Source organism: Pogonomyrmex barbatus, unplaced genomic scaffold (genome assembly GCF_055798465.1).
Source record: "Pogonomyrmex barbatus isolate J1 unplaced genomic scaffold, ASM5579846v1 scaffold3, whole genome shotgun sequence".
Lineage (NCBI taxonomy): Eukaryota > Metazoa > Arthropoda > Insecta > Hymenoptera > Formicidae > Pogonomyrmex > Pogonomyrmex barbatus.
The window spans coordinates 11,745,283-11,761,580 of record NW_028297127.1 but is presented as its reverse complement, the minus strand read 5'-3'; the positions used below and the strand labels follow the sequence as shown (position 1 = coordinate 11,761,580).

At 30.9% G+C, this 16,298-nt stretch overlaps 3 protein-coding genes across 8 annotated transcripts in view; 1 reads left to right on the top strand and 2 right to left on the bottom strand.

Annotated features, from left to right (window-relative positions):
• Positions 1-16,298, top strand: part of LOC105422558 (Smg6 nonsense mediated mRNA decay factor) — a 97,138-nt gene that overhangs the window by 20,127 nt on the left and 60,713 nt on the right. For all 6 annotated transcript variants that reach the window (XR_016139959.1, XM_011631979.3, XM_089080088.1 and 3 more), the window contains one exon: positions 10,299-10,444. Coding sequence is in view for 5 of the 6 variants with exons in the window: in XM_011631979.3 (XP_011630281.3) it covers positions 10,299-10,444 (146 nt within the window). In the remaining variant the exon portion in view is untranslated. The remainder of the gene's footprint in view (positions 1-10,298; positions 10,445-16,298) is intronic.
• LOC105422557 (odorant receptor Or2-like) lies at positions 2,251-5,521 on the bottom strand. The gene is made up of 9 exons (XM_089080091.1): positions 5,095-5,521; positions 4,833-4,949; positions 4,614-4,731; positions 4,073-4,334; positions 3,848-3,970; positions 3,655-3,745; positions 3,350-3,486; positions 2,862-2,994; positions 2,251-2,417 (listed from the first exon to the last, which is right to left on the bottom strand). Exons 1-9 carry the CDS (start codon positions 5,266-5,268, stop codon positions 2,364-2,366), a joined length of 1,209 nt encoding a protein of 402 aa, XP_088936217.1. The 5' UTR covers positions 5,269-5,521; the 3' UTR covers positions 2,251-2,363.
• On the bottom strand, positions 5,659-12,614 carry LOC105422556 (uncharacterized). The gene is made up of 10 exons (XM_089080092.1): positions 11,180-12,614; positions 8,180-9,936; positions 7,918-8,037; positions 7,703-7,820; positions 7,163-7,424; positions 6,951-7,073; positions 6,768-6,858; positions 6,423-6,559; positions 6,207-6,339; positions 5,659-5,982 (listed from the first exon to the last, which is right to left on the bottom strand). The coding sequence occupies exons 2-10, from the start codon at positions 8,333-8,335 to the stop codon at positions 5,929-5,931; spliced, it is 1,194 nt and encodes a 397-aa protein (XP_088936218.1). The 5' UTR covers positions 8,336-9,936; positions 11,180-12,614; the 3' UTR covers positions 5,659-5,928.

Sequence of the window (16,298 nt, the reverse complement as noted above, 5' to 3'; positions counted from 1 at the left end):
GAAGAAGAAAAAGAGTTTTTATATACATTTTTATAAGACTAATAACATGTATATACTATACTATAATATTGTTAATTTTAAACGTATATAGTCTCTTCTACAACGTCGTTATTGGAAGGAACATAGCATTGCAAATCAAGACATTGATGCTTTTAGAATCTTTAGAAAATAATAATTCAATATTACTAGGTGAATTTATAATTTAAATTTGAAGATTTGAAAGATGCATAAATAATCAGTAACTACATGATATATAGTGATATGGCTTTTAAAATTTATGATTTGATGATGTAAAAGTAAATATTTTTATTTACTGCAGCAAAGTTTTCAATTGATAAAATTATAATTTTACCAGCTGTTTTTTTAGCTTTTTATTCGTTATTATTTATTCGTCTTTAGATCACGAATTCTACAAAAACAATATCAATACTTTATATTGTATTCCGATTCAACATGCTTGTGAAATGTTTTCAATCATTGGGTAAATATCATCCTGATATTTTAATATCAACTGCAATTGAGGTAAATATATGTGTAAATAGGGCTAGACAACAATGAATCGTTATTGGATAAAAGTATTGGTCAATGTCCATGCCATACTCGACAAGATATAGCATTGATATTGTTTTTGTAGAATTCGTGATATCGTTTCGTAACAACATCGGAATGATTGGTTTTAGCAAGTAACAAATTTGCATCACGTGCATGAAAACTAGAAAAAAAAAATTTATACTAGCTTTATCAATAAATACTTTTTATAGAAGCATTTTCATTGCTTTTTAAAATTTTTATTGAGTTAAAAATTATTTGTTTCGAATGAACAGAAATATTTTATAATAAATATACATTATATAAATCTTAAGATTTAAAATAAATAAAAAATTCAAAAATTTTATTTATGAAAATACAAGAAACGTTATTATATAAATTAATGCATATATTTGAAAAAGTAGATATCTACATATTTTTTTATCATATACTTGCATAAGATGTCATTAAATATTGTCCATATTCTGCGTGACATTGCAAAATAATTCTTTTTATATCTGTAACAATTGCCAATCTTTTTCTATTCTTTGGAGGCAATATTTTACCTATAAATAATGCTTTTATATTTTATTACGTTAACGATTTACAGAAGAAACTGCTCATTACATAACAAAAATATTGAATATAAAAAGTTATTATTTACTTTTTTGGTATCAAACATTATAATCACTACTTTTCAACTGAATATTATGCTGAGTATCACTGATGGTACACTCTCCATTATGTCATTCATATTCGTTGCGGCTAGTCCGTACATTAACTATATTCTAATTAGTATTGTGTAGTATATTAATATATTCAAGTTTTTATTATTAGAAGAAAGAAATTTTATAACTAATTCATTGTATGACATAAATAACTTAATTAGTGAATTTTTTCTCTTGAGCGTAAAGTTAGAACCTGTGGTATAAGAATACTGGTACCCGATATAAATGTCAGTATAAAGCATATATATCTGTTGCGAAGTCTATAATAGGGTCATAAACCCGTTAGAATCATATACGTTTTAGGGATAAGATAATACTGACTTTTCCAAATGCCTTTCTCATCTGTCATTTTGTAAGAGACTAACATCAAGTTATCAGCGATTCCTTGTGGTTTGTCGCGCGGTAAATTACAGACACTTACTGATTCCTTCTGACGCAGTCAAAGTAACGTTACACTTGTAATTAAGTGCGCAATCATTTGTGACTCTTGTAGACTCTTTTTCTTTTACGTTTGTAAGTCAGTTTCTTTGTAATTGCTCTTTGAAATTGATATCAGTTTTGTTTTTTCTATAATAGTACTGTACATTATCTACTAAATTATTTTCGAGCATGAGATTTGTAAAGAATACATGGAACACTTTATTTTTATCTTGCTTTTCAAAATAGAATCTTATGCTATTTCTTAACGGAACAGTCAAAAATAAATGGAAGACGAATAGCAGATGGATAGCAAACGAATGTGGTGACATAAAATATTGGTAATATATATAACAGAATTTTAAGAATTATTAAAATTCGCAGGTTGCTCAGATTTTCATGAAATTTGATTTAGAAGGTATTTCAACATATTATGATAAAATATAATTTCTTGAATTTTCGAATTAATATGGCTTAATGTAGATAATTAAAAAAAAATTACATAAAGTATAAATATAGTAAATATAGTTAATTATATTATAAATTATATTATAGAAGTCTAAATAAGAGAAAAAAGTTTTATAGTACGTCTTTATTACACGAATGTATTATTAATTATATATATTATTAATTGAACACTTATTATACGAAAATGTTGCTAACATTATAATTACAGTTTCTTTCGTAGCATCATTGTTGAAAGGAACGTAACATTGTAAACCAAGACATCGAGGTTTTTAAAATCTTCAGGAAATAAAAATTCAATATTATTTTGTGTGTGTGTATGTACAGGGTGTCTCAAACCACTGCATTTTCTTTTAAGAGCAGATTTTTTGGAACATTCTAAAACGAAAGTTCTAATACGAAAATGTTGAGGCTATAATAGTTTGTAAATTATTGGCGATTAATCTTTATTAATCACAGAGTGTGATTAGTGAACTTTAATCGTCAATAATTTAAAAACTATTATAGTCTCGACATTTTCGTATTAGGATTTTCGTCTTAGAATGTTCCAAAGAATTTGCTCTTAAAAGAAAATGCGATAGTTTTGAGATACCCTGTATATAAACCTTGTAATTGAAATTTAAAAATTTGAAAATACATAAATAATTCTAATGTGATTAGATAATAGCGGTTTTTAAAATTTATGCTTTAATAGTGTAAACATATATATATAATTTTACTTACTGTAGCAAAGTTTTCAATTGATAAAATTATAATTTTACCAGCCGTTATTTTGCATGGTGACATAGTTCTACTCATAATTAAGAAAAAGAGTTTGCGACATCTCTTCGAAGTATAATACCAGTATCCTCTGCAACTATAATGCAAGGCATTCAGCAGAAGAAAACAGCTTTGCAATTGTAAGATTCTTTTATATGATTAATTTTTGGCCTTATTTCTTTACTGAGCCTAAATATATAATCATATTAATCATATTAAAGAATTTTACAACAGTAGCAAAAGTGCTTTTTCTGCGGAACATAGTTTATCTCATTCTAGAAACTTTTCAACAAGAGATAAATTTACAGGAGTTATTCAGTTTTTTTGTCACTGAATATCGAAGAAAGATATAATAATAATTCGCGTGTATATTTGTAGTTTAGAAAGCGCTCTCTCTATTTGTAACTATGTATAAATACTAGAATTATAAGACTGAAAATTTGCATTCTTACATAGAGTCCCATGGAATAGTACTGTAATCTAATATAAACTGAGCTTGCCAGAATTGTATAAAAAGATGACCGAGTTGCCCAGTATAGAGAGCCAAAGGTGTTAATATAGTTCCAGGATTGTTTAAATTCAATATTACCTAGAATATTATCTAGAATTATGATAAATTTAATTTCTTTCTAAAAAATTTTAAATTATTCCCAAAATAATCCGTTGTTATTGAAGATACAATTATTATTTTTGTGATGTTAATTATAATTAAATTTAAAATTCTCTTTATTTATTAATTAAAAAGGTTGATGCATACCTGTATACCGCTTATACTTCCACAAATTACATTCAAGTTAACGCTGATCAGGAATACTTTTGTGAATACAGATTCGATTGATTCCACAAATCTACAAAATCGTGGATCTTGATTAAGAATGATATAAAAATATTGATAAAGCAGATGTGATTTTTAACAAATATCTATAGATACAACATTTTAATTAACGCACTTGATTACTTGCAGATGTTTACGTAAGCAATTCAATGCTTTCTTATAATCAATATCTGTTGTTTTATTTAATTTAAATTGAAAATTCGCGTTATTATCTTTACCAACTTCTTCTAGTATGTGTCTGTAAATGCATCAAAATGTTGGATCAATGCATCAAAAAATAATATTTTTAGCTTTCATTTGTTAGTAATTATTCCTCTTTAAATATTTTTGATATTTTTACTCAATGATCGTGAACATCCCGCAAGCATGCTGAATCAAAATACAATATAAGATATCGACTGCAATTGTACCAAATGAATGAGCGAATAAAGCTAAATAACAGTGAATCGATATTGGATAAAAATATTGGTCTATGTCCACACCATACTCGACGGGATATACCAGTTTTGGTATAGGTTTCGTAGAATTCGTAATATCGTTTTCTAACAACCTCGGAATGATTGGTTTTAATATGTAACATATTTGCATCACGTGCACGAAAACTAGAAAAAAAAAACTATATATTTGCTTTATCAATAAATACTTTTTATAAAAGCATTCTCATTGCTTCTTAAAATTCTTATTGAGTTAAAGATCATTTGTTTCAAATGAATAAAAACATTTTTTTACAATAAATATACATTATATGAATCTTATCATATATAAATCTTAAGATTTAAAAAAAATGATTAAAAAATTTAAAAATGTTATTTATGAAAACATAAGAAACGTTATTATATAAATTAATGCATGTATATATTTGAAACGGAGACATCACACACTTGCATAAGCCGTCGCTAAAAATTGCCCATATTCAGCGTGGCGTTGCAAAATAGTTCTTTCTGTATTTGTATCTAACAATTGCCAATCTTTTTCTATGCTTTGGAGGCAATATTTTACCTATAAATAATGTTTTTATATTTTATTACGTTAACGATTTACAGAAGAAACTGCTCATTACATAAATACAAAAATATTGAATATAAAAAATTATTATTTACTTTTTTGATATCAAACATTATAATCACCACTTTCCAACTGAATATTATGCTGAGTATCACTGATGGTACACTCTCCATTATGTCATTCATATTCGTTGCGGCTAGTACGTACATTAACTATATTCTAATTAGTATTGTGTAGCATATTAATATATTCAAGTTTTTATTATTAGAAGAAAGAAATTTTATAACTAATTCATTGTATGACATAAATAACTTAATTAGTGAATTTTTTCTCTTGAGCGTAAAGTTAGAAATTTACCTGTGGTATAAGAATACTGATACCCGATATAAATGTCAGTATAAAGCATATATATCTATTGCGAAGTCTATAATAGGGCCATAAACCCGTTAGAATCATATACGTTCTAGTGATAAGATAATACCGACTTTTCCATATACCTTTCTCATCTGTCATTTTATGAGAGACTAACATTAAGTTATCAGCGATTCTTTGTGGTTTGTCGCGCGATAAATTACAGACACTTACTGATTCCTTTTGACGCAGTCAGAATAATGTTACACTTGTGACTGTAGACTCTTTTTTTTACGTTCGTAAGTCGGTTTCTTTATAATTGCTCTTTGAAGTTAGTATCAGTTTTTCTTTTCCCGCAATAATACGGTACATTATCTACTAAATTATTTTTGAACATGAAATTATAATTAATACATGGAACGTTTCATCTTACTTTTTAAAATAGCATCTTAGATTCCTTTTTAACAGAATAATCAGAAATAAATGGAAGACGAATAGCAGATGGATAACAAACGAATGTGATGACAAAATATTGGTAATATATATAATAGAATTTTAAGAATTATTAAAATTCGCAGGTTGCTCAGATTTAAATGAAATTTGATTTAGAAAGTGTTTAAACAATATATTATGATAAAATATAGTTTTTTGAATTTTCGTATTAATATGGCCTAGATAATTACATAAAGTACAAATATAGTTAATTATATTATGATATAGAAGTCCGAATAAGAAAAAACGTTTTTTAGGACATCTTTATTACACGAATATATTATTAATTAAAAACCTTTATTACACGAAAATGTTGTTAATAATATAATTATAGTTTTTTTCGTAGCATTATTGTTGGAAGGAACGTAACATTGTAAACCAAGACATCGAGGTTTTCAAAATCTTTAAGAAATAAAAATTCAACATTATTATATCTGTGACATTTAACATTATTGTATGTATGATATGTGTGTATATATGTATGTATGTATGTATATAAACTTTATAAATTTTTAAATTTAAAAATTTGAAAATACATAATTCCGGACTAGATAATTTTAAAATTTATACGGTTTTTAAATTTATGCTTTAATAGTGTAAACGTATATATATACAATTTTACTTACTGTAGCAAAGTTTTCAATTGATAATATTATAATTTTACCAGCTGTTATTTTACATGGTGACATAGTTCTACTCATAATTAAAAGAAAGAGTTTGCGGCATCTTTCTGAAGTATAATACCAGTTTCCTCTGCAACTATAATGCAAAGCTATGGCATTCTCTCTGCAACCATATTTAATTAAATATTAAAATTATATTAAAAAATTTTATATTCTTACATAGATTCGCATGGAACAGTGCTGTAATCTAACAAAAACTGAGCTTGCCAAAATTGTAGAAAAATATGAACAAGTTGCGCTACATAGATTGCCAAAGGTGCTGTTATATCTTCAGCATTTCCCAAATTCAGTATTATCTGGAACACAAATTTAATTTCTTTCCAGAAATTTCTATATTATTTCTAATTTTTGAATTAGTTGTTGCTGTGAACCCGATATTCCGAAAATAATGAGTTTGTCATTGAAGATATAACTATTATTTTTGCGTGATGTTAATTATAAACAAATTAAAAAATTCTTAGTTATTTATTGGTTATTTTAAAATATTGAGGGAATAATACATACTTTTATACCGCATATACTTCCACAAATCATATTAATATTAATGCTGATCAGAAATACATTTGAAAATGTTGATTCGATTAATTCCGCAAATCTACAAAATCGCGAATTCTGATTATGATATAAAAATATTGATAAAACAGATATGATTTTTAACAGATGTTCAAAATATTTTTATTAACGTACTTTATTACTCGCAAATGTCTACGTAAGCAATTTAATGCTTTCTTGTAATCGTTGTCTGTTATCTTGTTTAGTTTCAAATGAAAATTAGCGTCATTAGTTTTACCAATTTCTTCCAATATATGTCTGTAAACGCATCAAAAGATTGGTGAAAAAAATAATATTTTAGTTTTTATTTATTAACTTTGGTTTGCTCTTAATCCTGATATCTTTACCCAGTGATTGAGAACATCCCGCAGGCATGTTGAATTAAAGTGTAATATAAGGTATCGACTGCGATTGTACTAAATACATGAGCGAATACAGCTAGATAACAGTGAATCGTTATTAGATAAAAATATTGATCTATATCCACTCCGTACTCCACAAGAAATGGCAATTTTGATATAGATTTTGTAGAATTTGTGATATTGTTTTCTAACAACGTCAGAGCGATTGGTTTTAATAAGAAACAAACTTGCACTATATGCATGAAGACTAGAAAAAAATGATATACTTATTTTATAAATTCTTTATATACATTAAATAAGTTCTTTTCATCTTTTCATTTCATTTCTTTTCATTTCTTTAGGGTTGAAAAGCGTTTTCAATTAACAAAAATATTTTCTTTTATGATAAATATGCAGATGTCATACAGATCTTGAGATTTAAAATAAATGATTAAAAAATTCAAAAATTTATGATAATTTAAGAAATGTTATTATATAAATTAACGCGTGCATACGTTTGAAACGATACATCTACACATCACGCACTTGCATAAGACGTTGCTAAATATTGTCCATATTCGGAATGGTGTTGCAAAATAGTCTTTTCTACATCTGTATTTAACGATTGCCAATCCTTTTCTATTCTTTTGAGGCAATATTTTACCTATATAAACAATGCTTTTATACTTTTTATCGCATTAGTGCTTTACAGTAGGGAGCTGATTACACGACGAAAATATTGAATACGTAAAAATTATTACTTTTTTATTATTAAACATTATAGTCGCCACTTTATAACTGAATACCAAGCTGATTAACGCTGATGGTAGACTCTCCATTACGTCATCGACATTTATTGAGGCTATTAGTACGTATAGTAACTATATTCTAATTAGTATTGTACAGCATATTAATATATTCAAGCTTTTATTATTAGAAGAAAGAAATTTTATAATTCATTGTATGACATAAATAATTTAATTAGTCAATTTCTTTCTCTTGAGCGTAAAGTTAGAAATTTACCTGTGGTATCAGAATACTAAAACAGAGTATAAATGTCGGTATAAAGTGTATATATCTGTCGCAAAGTCTGCGATATGGCCATAAACCCGATAGAATCAAATATGTTCTAGGAATACGATAATACCGACTTTTCCAAACGTCTTTCTCATCTGTCATTTTGTAGGATACTAACGTCAAGCTATCGGCAATTTCTTATAGTTTGTCATGCAGTAAATTACAGAAACTTAGTTATCGATTCCTTCTGACGCAGCCAAAGCATTACACTTGCAACTAAGTGGGCAATTATTGGTAACTGTAAACCCTTTTCCTCTTGCGTTGACAATATTGATTCCTTTGTTTTCTTATGAAAATTATGTCAGTTTTGCTTTGTCATAATGATACTATTTATTATTCATCAAATTGTTCTTTGAGCACAGTATTTGATGAATGTATCGATCATTCTGTTTATTTTTAGAAAAGGGATAGATGACATGTGCAATGTAGATAGCCAAATATAAGGCAGGGTATCTCTCGCATTAAATTCATCAAATTTACCTTTAAGGAATACGAATTTAATTTTTTATGTAAGATTTTTAAGTTGCCTATGAACAGTTTTTCTATTTACAACTATTTCACAAAAACTTTTTATTGGTTAAAATTATCATAATTATTTTTGTTAGTTGTTACTTTCTAAATGGTATTTAAAAATGCATCGTAATATTAGTGTAAGAAATAATATTTTTTAATGTTTAAAGTTTTAATTATCAATTTTGATCTCGATATACCCAATGGCTATGAACATCTCACAGGTAGATCAAAGTGCAACGTTCACAAAAGTCAAGAAGTAAGAAGTTAACTGCGATTGTAATAAATATATGAGCGAATATAACTAGATAACAGTGAATCGTTATTGGAATCTCATATTGATCGTATTTCTCATTGTATTCGACGCAAAATGGTAGTCTTGGTACTTCAAGTATAAAAGCGAGTTCATGGCATGCTAAAAAAATTAATATAAACAATATGTAAATTGTTCTTGATCAAAATGATCAAAATTACCATAAACCATTCTCATCTAAAATTTCGATATTTTATTGGAAAATTTTGGATTTTTTTCTTTTAAAGTTAAAAATTGGAAACATTAAAAATTGATAACTGGTATTTTTCATATTTTCGAATTTCTATGTTTAAGACACAAAAATTATAGATGGGGTAACAGTTATGTATGAGAGGAAGGATTGGAAAGATTGAAAGGAGATTGCATTACGAATACTCCAAATTACAAACGCATCGCGGCGTGGCGCGTCGCGGATAAGGAATCAAGTGAGATGTACACATTTAATACATTGTGTGTATACATATACGATATATATAAATATATGTAGACGATACGGTACGCTACGCGAAAGAGGCTGTGGGAAAGATAGCGTCCGCTATGCGAGATCTCTCGTTGCCGTGTTTATGAGAATGCCCCCTCGGCGGCTGTAGACCTCGTGACCAACCTTCGTCCTCTTTTATCACCGGTCTCGGATTAGCCGCCGACGTGGGTCGCAAATTCACCGATTTCAATCTAAACTCGATTACTTTGAGATGAAACGATTGAAGAGATGTTTATGTGGATACTCACGTGAGAAGCGTTCTCCGTGCCGTTAATCGTCCCCATTGTGCATGTAGTTTATGAAAGTGGTGGAAAATGGATAGTATTTTCAATTACCTATCACTCAAGAGCTGTCTTGATGCGTTGATGGAAACTTATTGGTTTTACAGTAGGAGTGTACCTGTAAATTTTGCGTCGTGGTCCTAGAGATATTGGGTTTCTAGATTTTAATTATCGTAAATTAAGTCGAAATATGTAAGATTTTAACAAATGTTGTGATTTAAATTTTATCAAATTTGAACTATTACTTTGTACTATAAGTAATTACACGTAAATCTTGTATCGCTTAAAGCGAGAAAAAGTTGTTTATTAATTGTCTAAAATTATCGCCATTTGGTCCCTTATTATTTGCAACATTATAAGTTGACAAGTCAATATATATACTTCTCTTCATTTCCTAAAACATAAAAATCAAATAAGATAGTCTGAATTTAATCGACTATCTCTTGACATCATATAAACAAGATTTTATTTTTTTTTCAGAATGGAGACTTTTCAAGAAGCTGGTGTACAAATGCTAAAGGAATTCAGAGCCTTATTGCAGCATTCACCACTACCACTCCCTGGTACTCGTTTATTGCAGCTCTTGGCGCTCAACATGTTCGCGATCGAGACCACGCAGCTGAAGGGTAAGTCGAAATTTGCCAGAATTTTGTGTATATTTTAGTATCACGATTAATCTTTTTTGCATTTGCTTATAAAATGCTATTAATACAAATATATACGATAATTATCATTATTATATCAGGTAATATGTTAAAATGATAACTTATTATAGTTTACTGTATATATACGTTGATAACATTTAAAATATAGAGATTTTGGTTAATTTTGTTATGTTTAAGGTTAATTTGTTACGATTAAGGTGTCAAGTTTTTCTAAAAAAGTGATTTTGAAGAAAACGGTAACAGATATAAAATAATCCTTACTTACGTTGGAAAACTTTTTAGATGTATTAAAATTTACATAATGCTAATCGTTTTTTCTATACAATACATATTTTCTTATATTAAATTTAAATTTCTTATGTTAACATTACATTTAAAATTATCTTAAGTCGAGATAATTTACGACCACATTATCAGTTCATGCATACGTAGAGTTATATAGGTTCACGTTTTTTTTGCGTAGATAACTTTGTCATTCTTTTAGTTATCAAATAATTTCTAATATTCCAGATAATATTTATGAGAGAATGTTATTCTGACGGAACAAAATTAACTGGCGAACTGGTAGTACCCGTTAGTAATGTTAATTCCTCTCGTGAAGTTTTTTTTTTAAAGCAGACTACTAAGTGCAACATGTAAAGTGAACTAGAAAATGTATTATCTCGCTAGAAAAACTCGCGAAGTCGAGCCGGTTACCATTTATTTTAAATGCATACATTATGCACGATACGTGTTTAACGCATATATAAGGCCAACTTCGACAAAGTTGCAAGTATCTCCGTGCGTTACTGCGTAAACTTAGAAAATCCAATTTCCATCTCACACAGAATTGATCTTCATTTACGTTGGAAGTTTTGCTTCTAAATTAAATTAAAACTTTTTAAAAAGAATTTAAAATAAAGTATATAAAAAATATTTTGAAGTCTATTAATTAGATAGAAATATAATAATTGAAATATATATTAATTAGAATATATTTATAGATACAGTACGTATGAAAGTTGAGAGATTTTTTACCTTTTTAAACACTCGCTAAAGTCAATTTCTGCCACGAGATACATTCTGTATCTTCTGGGATGACTCGTCTTCCGCTTTAGCTTGTCATCGACGACTAACCGAGATACGAAGGTATATCCGGTTCGGGTGGATGTTTCTCTCGCTTCTTCGACAATGACTCATGGCTGCTCGTCCAAGAGAGCACGAGCATTATGACAGCAACAAGCGTTCCTCGAGTTTTTGCACCTGCATGCAGGTGCTATATAATTATCACTAATTTCTATACGAGAGCGAAACCCCGCTTCGCTCCCGAGGTTTCGCTTTTCTCAGAATGGAACCTAGCCTGAGTCATCAAGGCGCGTTCCATCTTTTGCTGTTCTATTTTCGAGATAAAACTGTCCGCTCGAATCCTTTGCACCTGCTCGGACGATTCTTTGCCCGAGTTTAACTGCACAAAGTTGCACCTCAAGTAACTGATGTTTTTTTTCGTGGGGATAACGTGAATTTACTAACGCCGCATTTAGAAATTTCGAAAAATCTGTATAAATTGAGCCTCTTGGTTGTGTTCAATAAAATAATGGGAAGAATATATTTGCATTTTGAATTCCTACATATCGTTACACGTATATAGATTTTTAGATCGATATGTTGAGCTTTGTTTTAAATCTAACAAATTTTAATAGTCTGGATACTAAATAATTAAAATAATAAAGAAAGAGAAAATTGTTTTATCGAGAGAGAGACCACCATCTCTCTGAAGTACCGTGAGGATTCGAGAATATATACATACATACATACATACATACATACATACATACATACATACACATATATATATATATATATATATATATATATATGAGACATTGAATTGTTTACCGTGTCTAAACACATTATTGCGATGAATATCACCACATGTCTCAGTAGTCGATAGGATAAGATACCTGGTAAGCAGGGGATCCAGGTTCGATTCCTGGTTGAGGTGATGATGTTTTTCGCAAAAATAACAATTATTTTCACGATTGGCTCGTGGTCGTGACACCTTCCCTTCTTATTTGGGAAGAACCCCGTTGCTCTTGCGTCGTGAATATTGTGATTTGTACAATATCTTTTCTGTGGTGGTTTTTGTCCTATACAAAGGTCCTTCGATCTGTCGTGACTCACATTAGAGTTTGGTTGACAGATAATATCTAAGTAACAATTTGACTCTATCTGACATCAATCGAGACAAAGAGATAAGAAGATAAATCTTATTTTTAATTGGCCAAAAAAGATAAATTATTATTATTAGTTGAGTCTCATACGAACTATCTAATCTTTTACAGGATGTAAGACCGCACATTGAGCGTTTCTAACATCAGGCAAGTCTTGCTGCTCTATTTTGTAAAAAGCATATATTCCTTTTTTTGTCGGCATCTCTGTTAATCGATGTCACGATGTTACAACGATCACGATATTATCAGTGATTAAAAATCCAACTTCCAATACCAATAATAGAGAATAGCGAAGACTTTACCATGCAAAGAAAAGTCGACTTAGAATGAACGTGCGTTCCCGAGCGATATTGCGTGGTTTTAGTATCTGAATCTTTAAGCAAGTGTTACCATCATATGCGGGCAACACCTGTGACCTCGCAATATTAATATAATGCACGTGCATTATCTTTAGCGGCTTTCTTATATACGCTTTCGCGGTTGAATATTTTGAATGACTTGATAATTGTCATGCACGAACTTTTCCATGGACACGAGAATAGTTTGTAATCGTTGTTGATTGTTATTGATCGTTTCGATTAAAAGCAAAAATATTCTTGTGAAATTTGTTGTGTCTCTTTTGAATATTTATTTATTAATATAGCATCGGATATTTTTTTGAATTTTTGCAGACTCCTCGTATCTAAAATTTTTGGAAGCTTTCATATAATATCCTTAAGGCCGATAAAATGTATTTCTCAGTCTCGAATATCTGTTTATCGGATATCTCTTTTCAAGAAGACTTTGTCTTCAGTGTAATGATGCTCCATCAGCCAGTCAGTAATTGAAAAATCGTAAACACTGTCGGTAATGGATCATTGAGTTTATGCAACCGTGTCGACACTGTCTGCGGTTGTCCGTCGAGGAACGTCAGATCCCGCCTTCATCATCTTTAAACCACCGTGACACATCCCTGCGGTTTGCTCCCCCGATTTGGTTTTCTCTTTACTCTATCGACGCTGTGGATCTTGAAGTGGTGTATCGTCTCTGTGACATCTTATTTTACATACGAGAAAAGTGACGCAATGCGAAAATGTGACGCAAAAATTTAACGTTAAAAGGAAGCGAAAGAATATGTGAAAAATTCATTGACGTAAGTTAATGATTTGTTTTTTGAACTTTTGAATTCTTCATCTCTTCGCATTTTTTGATAAAATTATTTTATTGACTCATCTTTTGTTAAACTGTGTGATAATCTCGAGCTAAATAAATATGATCGACGCGTTAGACATCGGTCGATCATATCAAAAGTGGAGGAAGTAAATGATTTGATCTCGAATTGACTATTTCGCCACGAGGAGATTGCTCCATCGAAAGGGGTAAACGACCTTCTTTGATATATCCGCAGATATATGCCTCCCTATCGAAGTAGGATCCAATTACCAATCAGGCGCAGGATCTAAGAAACCATCCTCGTAGGTGGATTATAGGATAGTCACTTCTGTAATCGTCGCCTTCGACATTTCATTCGTCTTTCGATTGCGGTTTGCACTCGCCCTCTATACCCACCTCACCTTGTCGACGATTTACCCTCTCGCACGAACACGTTCCCCTGACTGATGTAATTGATGCGCACTTTCTTTCGCGTTTATGTTACGTATATTAAGGTAGCATTGGTAAAAATCTTTGGATTCCTGGTAGCGCGTTTCGAATTTTTTAAATGATACCACAAATGTTATTTAGCTCTTAGAATATGTATCGGGGAAACACAACCGCTAGATCATTTCACGCGGGCAGATCGGTGCACGCGCGTGTGCGAGGAACGAATGCAGAGCCAAGGACCCCGGGGCCACCGAAGAATCGCATAACGCCAAGGCTAATGTCTCTAATGTCTATAATCTTGGATCATCTGCATCCGAGCTGCAATCTGGCTTGGTCTCGCGCGTACCTTAAATCCTTCTACGTACTACTATACTGCCCTACCGGAGTACCTACTATAAATACGGGTACGCGCTCTCCTTTCCGCCCATCGTGTATCAGTATTATTAAATTGTTTTATTGCTTCATTCCTTTTTCTTCTCTTCACGTTTGATCACACTTCCGTTTGTCGTTATGAATTCTCTGTGTCGATGTAATTGAAATTTTTGGTTTGAATATTTATACAAGACATATTTTGTCTCGACGATTCTTTTTGAGGAACTAAATATATACATCTTTTAATGTGATGAAGGGTCCGAAACAAAACCTTTAATATTATCAAATTGTTTGGATGAAACGTTATCTCAAAAAGAATCCTCGAAGTTTAAATGATTGTTCAGTGTGCGTCCCAATGCTAAGGGCGAATCTCGTTTGGCGATTGTAAATATGTCGAACGAGAGCAGATTATCACCAAGTTTTAGATATTGCCGCACAATTCGATAAGGGAAATGTCACGATATGTGCCTCGCGCGCGTACCCGAATCCGCAGATATTTTGCCGATCGGAATTCCGCGGATGGGCAACCGTGGGCACGGCGAATGGAATCGCTTCTCGGAAAGTCGAGCCGAGCCGAGCCGAGCAAGCAAGGCTCGTTGGCATAAATTATCGAAAAGTACAGCCCTCGAAAATCCAGCTCTTCCCTCGTGTATGCGCACTCGCCTTCGAAATTGCCTCCCTAAAATATGAGAATTATTGCCCGTGGCTTCGTTCTGTCTCGCTCGCGACTCGTGTTACTTTTGCATTTCTTATTTTAGAAGTATCCATCCTTTTCTACGGCGGGATCCAAACGGGATCCAGCCATCGACGTCTTGCTGTCGCGAGAGCGAGAGAGAATCTTGCGTTGGTCGCTGCTGCAACCACCTCGGTCACGAATGCGCGTACCGCGAGCGCCCGTTTGTTTTGATCTTTTATCTCAGTGAAGAAAATATTTCTTCGCACGGCCAATTCGTAAGAGTAAGTCAGCTGGTAAAAAATGAACCTTTCAATATCTTCCCTTTCTTCTTCCTCGAGCTCTCAGTGCGTACGCGCGTGCGTGCGTGCGTGCGTGCGTGCGTGCGTGCGTGCACGTTGCGTGCGATCTTTTCGCGTGACCAGTCGGTTCATTGATCTTTGAACTTTCTAACCGCCTGGAGGCGACCACAGTGTCCGAATATCGTCCTGTCATTGCGCCTGGATGTGCTGACGTCTGACACGACGTGTCGTCCTGCGAACTAAATTAATTCAGTCGACTCGCCGAACATAAATAGTAGTATTTTCACGCAAAATATTACCTGCCACATTAATTAGAGATGATGCTTTTCGTTCATTTTGTGTCTTTTCAGTCAGTTTATTATATATGATTATGATAAAAAATATATTATAATGTATAAATATATATAGGATATTTGATATCTTCTGTATTCTTTTTTTATTTTTAAATCAAATTCTAGATTACTTAAGATTTTTTTCATTTTAAATCTTTCTCAAGAAAAAATAATTTATCTGTAAAGAAAATATATAACTTCTTTAATGTGAAAAGAATTTTAAGCAAATTAAATGCAATATGTCTTATTATTTCTCCTTTTTCTACGACTTTCTTTGAACTCATTCCTGTTTATGAAGAAATAAGAATCTATTTATTAAATTTTACAATTTTAAGAAATAAGTTA

Bases quoted from the DNA above. Each gene is read 5' to 3' on its own strand.
- LOC105422557 (XM_089080091.1), bottom strand. From the start codon at position 5,268: ATGTTAGTCTCTCATAAAATGACAGATGAGAAAGGTATATGGAAAAGT. The intron at 4,950-5,094 runs GTAAATTTCTAA...ATTAGAATATAG, and splicing joins TCAGTATTCTTATACCACAG to TTAATGTACGTACTAGCCGC. The intron at 2,418-2,861 runs GTAAGTAAAATT...TATTTCCTGAAG, and splicing joins CAATTGAAAACTTTGCTACA to ATTTTAAAAACCTCGATGTC.
- LOC105422556 (XM_089080092.1), bottom strand. From the start codon at position 8,335: ATGACAGATGAGAAAGACGTTTGGAAAAGTCGGTATTATCGTATTCCT. The intron at 8,038-8,179 runs GTAAATTTCTAA...ATTAGAATATAG, and splicing joins TTAGTATTCTGATACCACAG to TTACTATACGTACTAATAGC. The intron at 6,560-6,767 runs GTATGTATTATT...TTTGTGTTCCAG, and splicing joins GAAGTATATGCGGTATAAAA to ATAATACTGAATTTGGGAAA.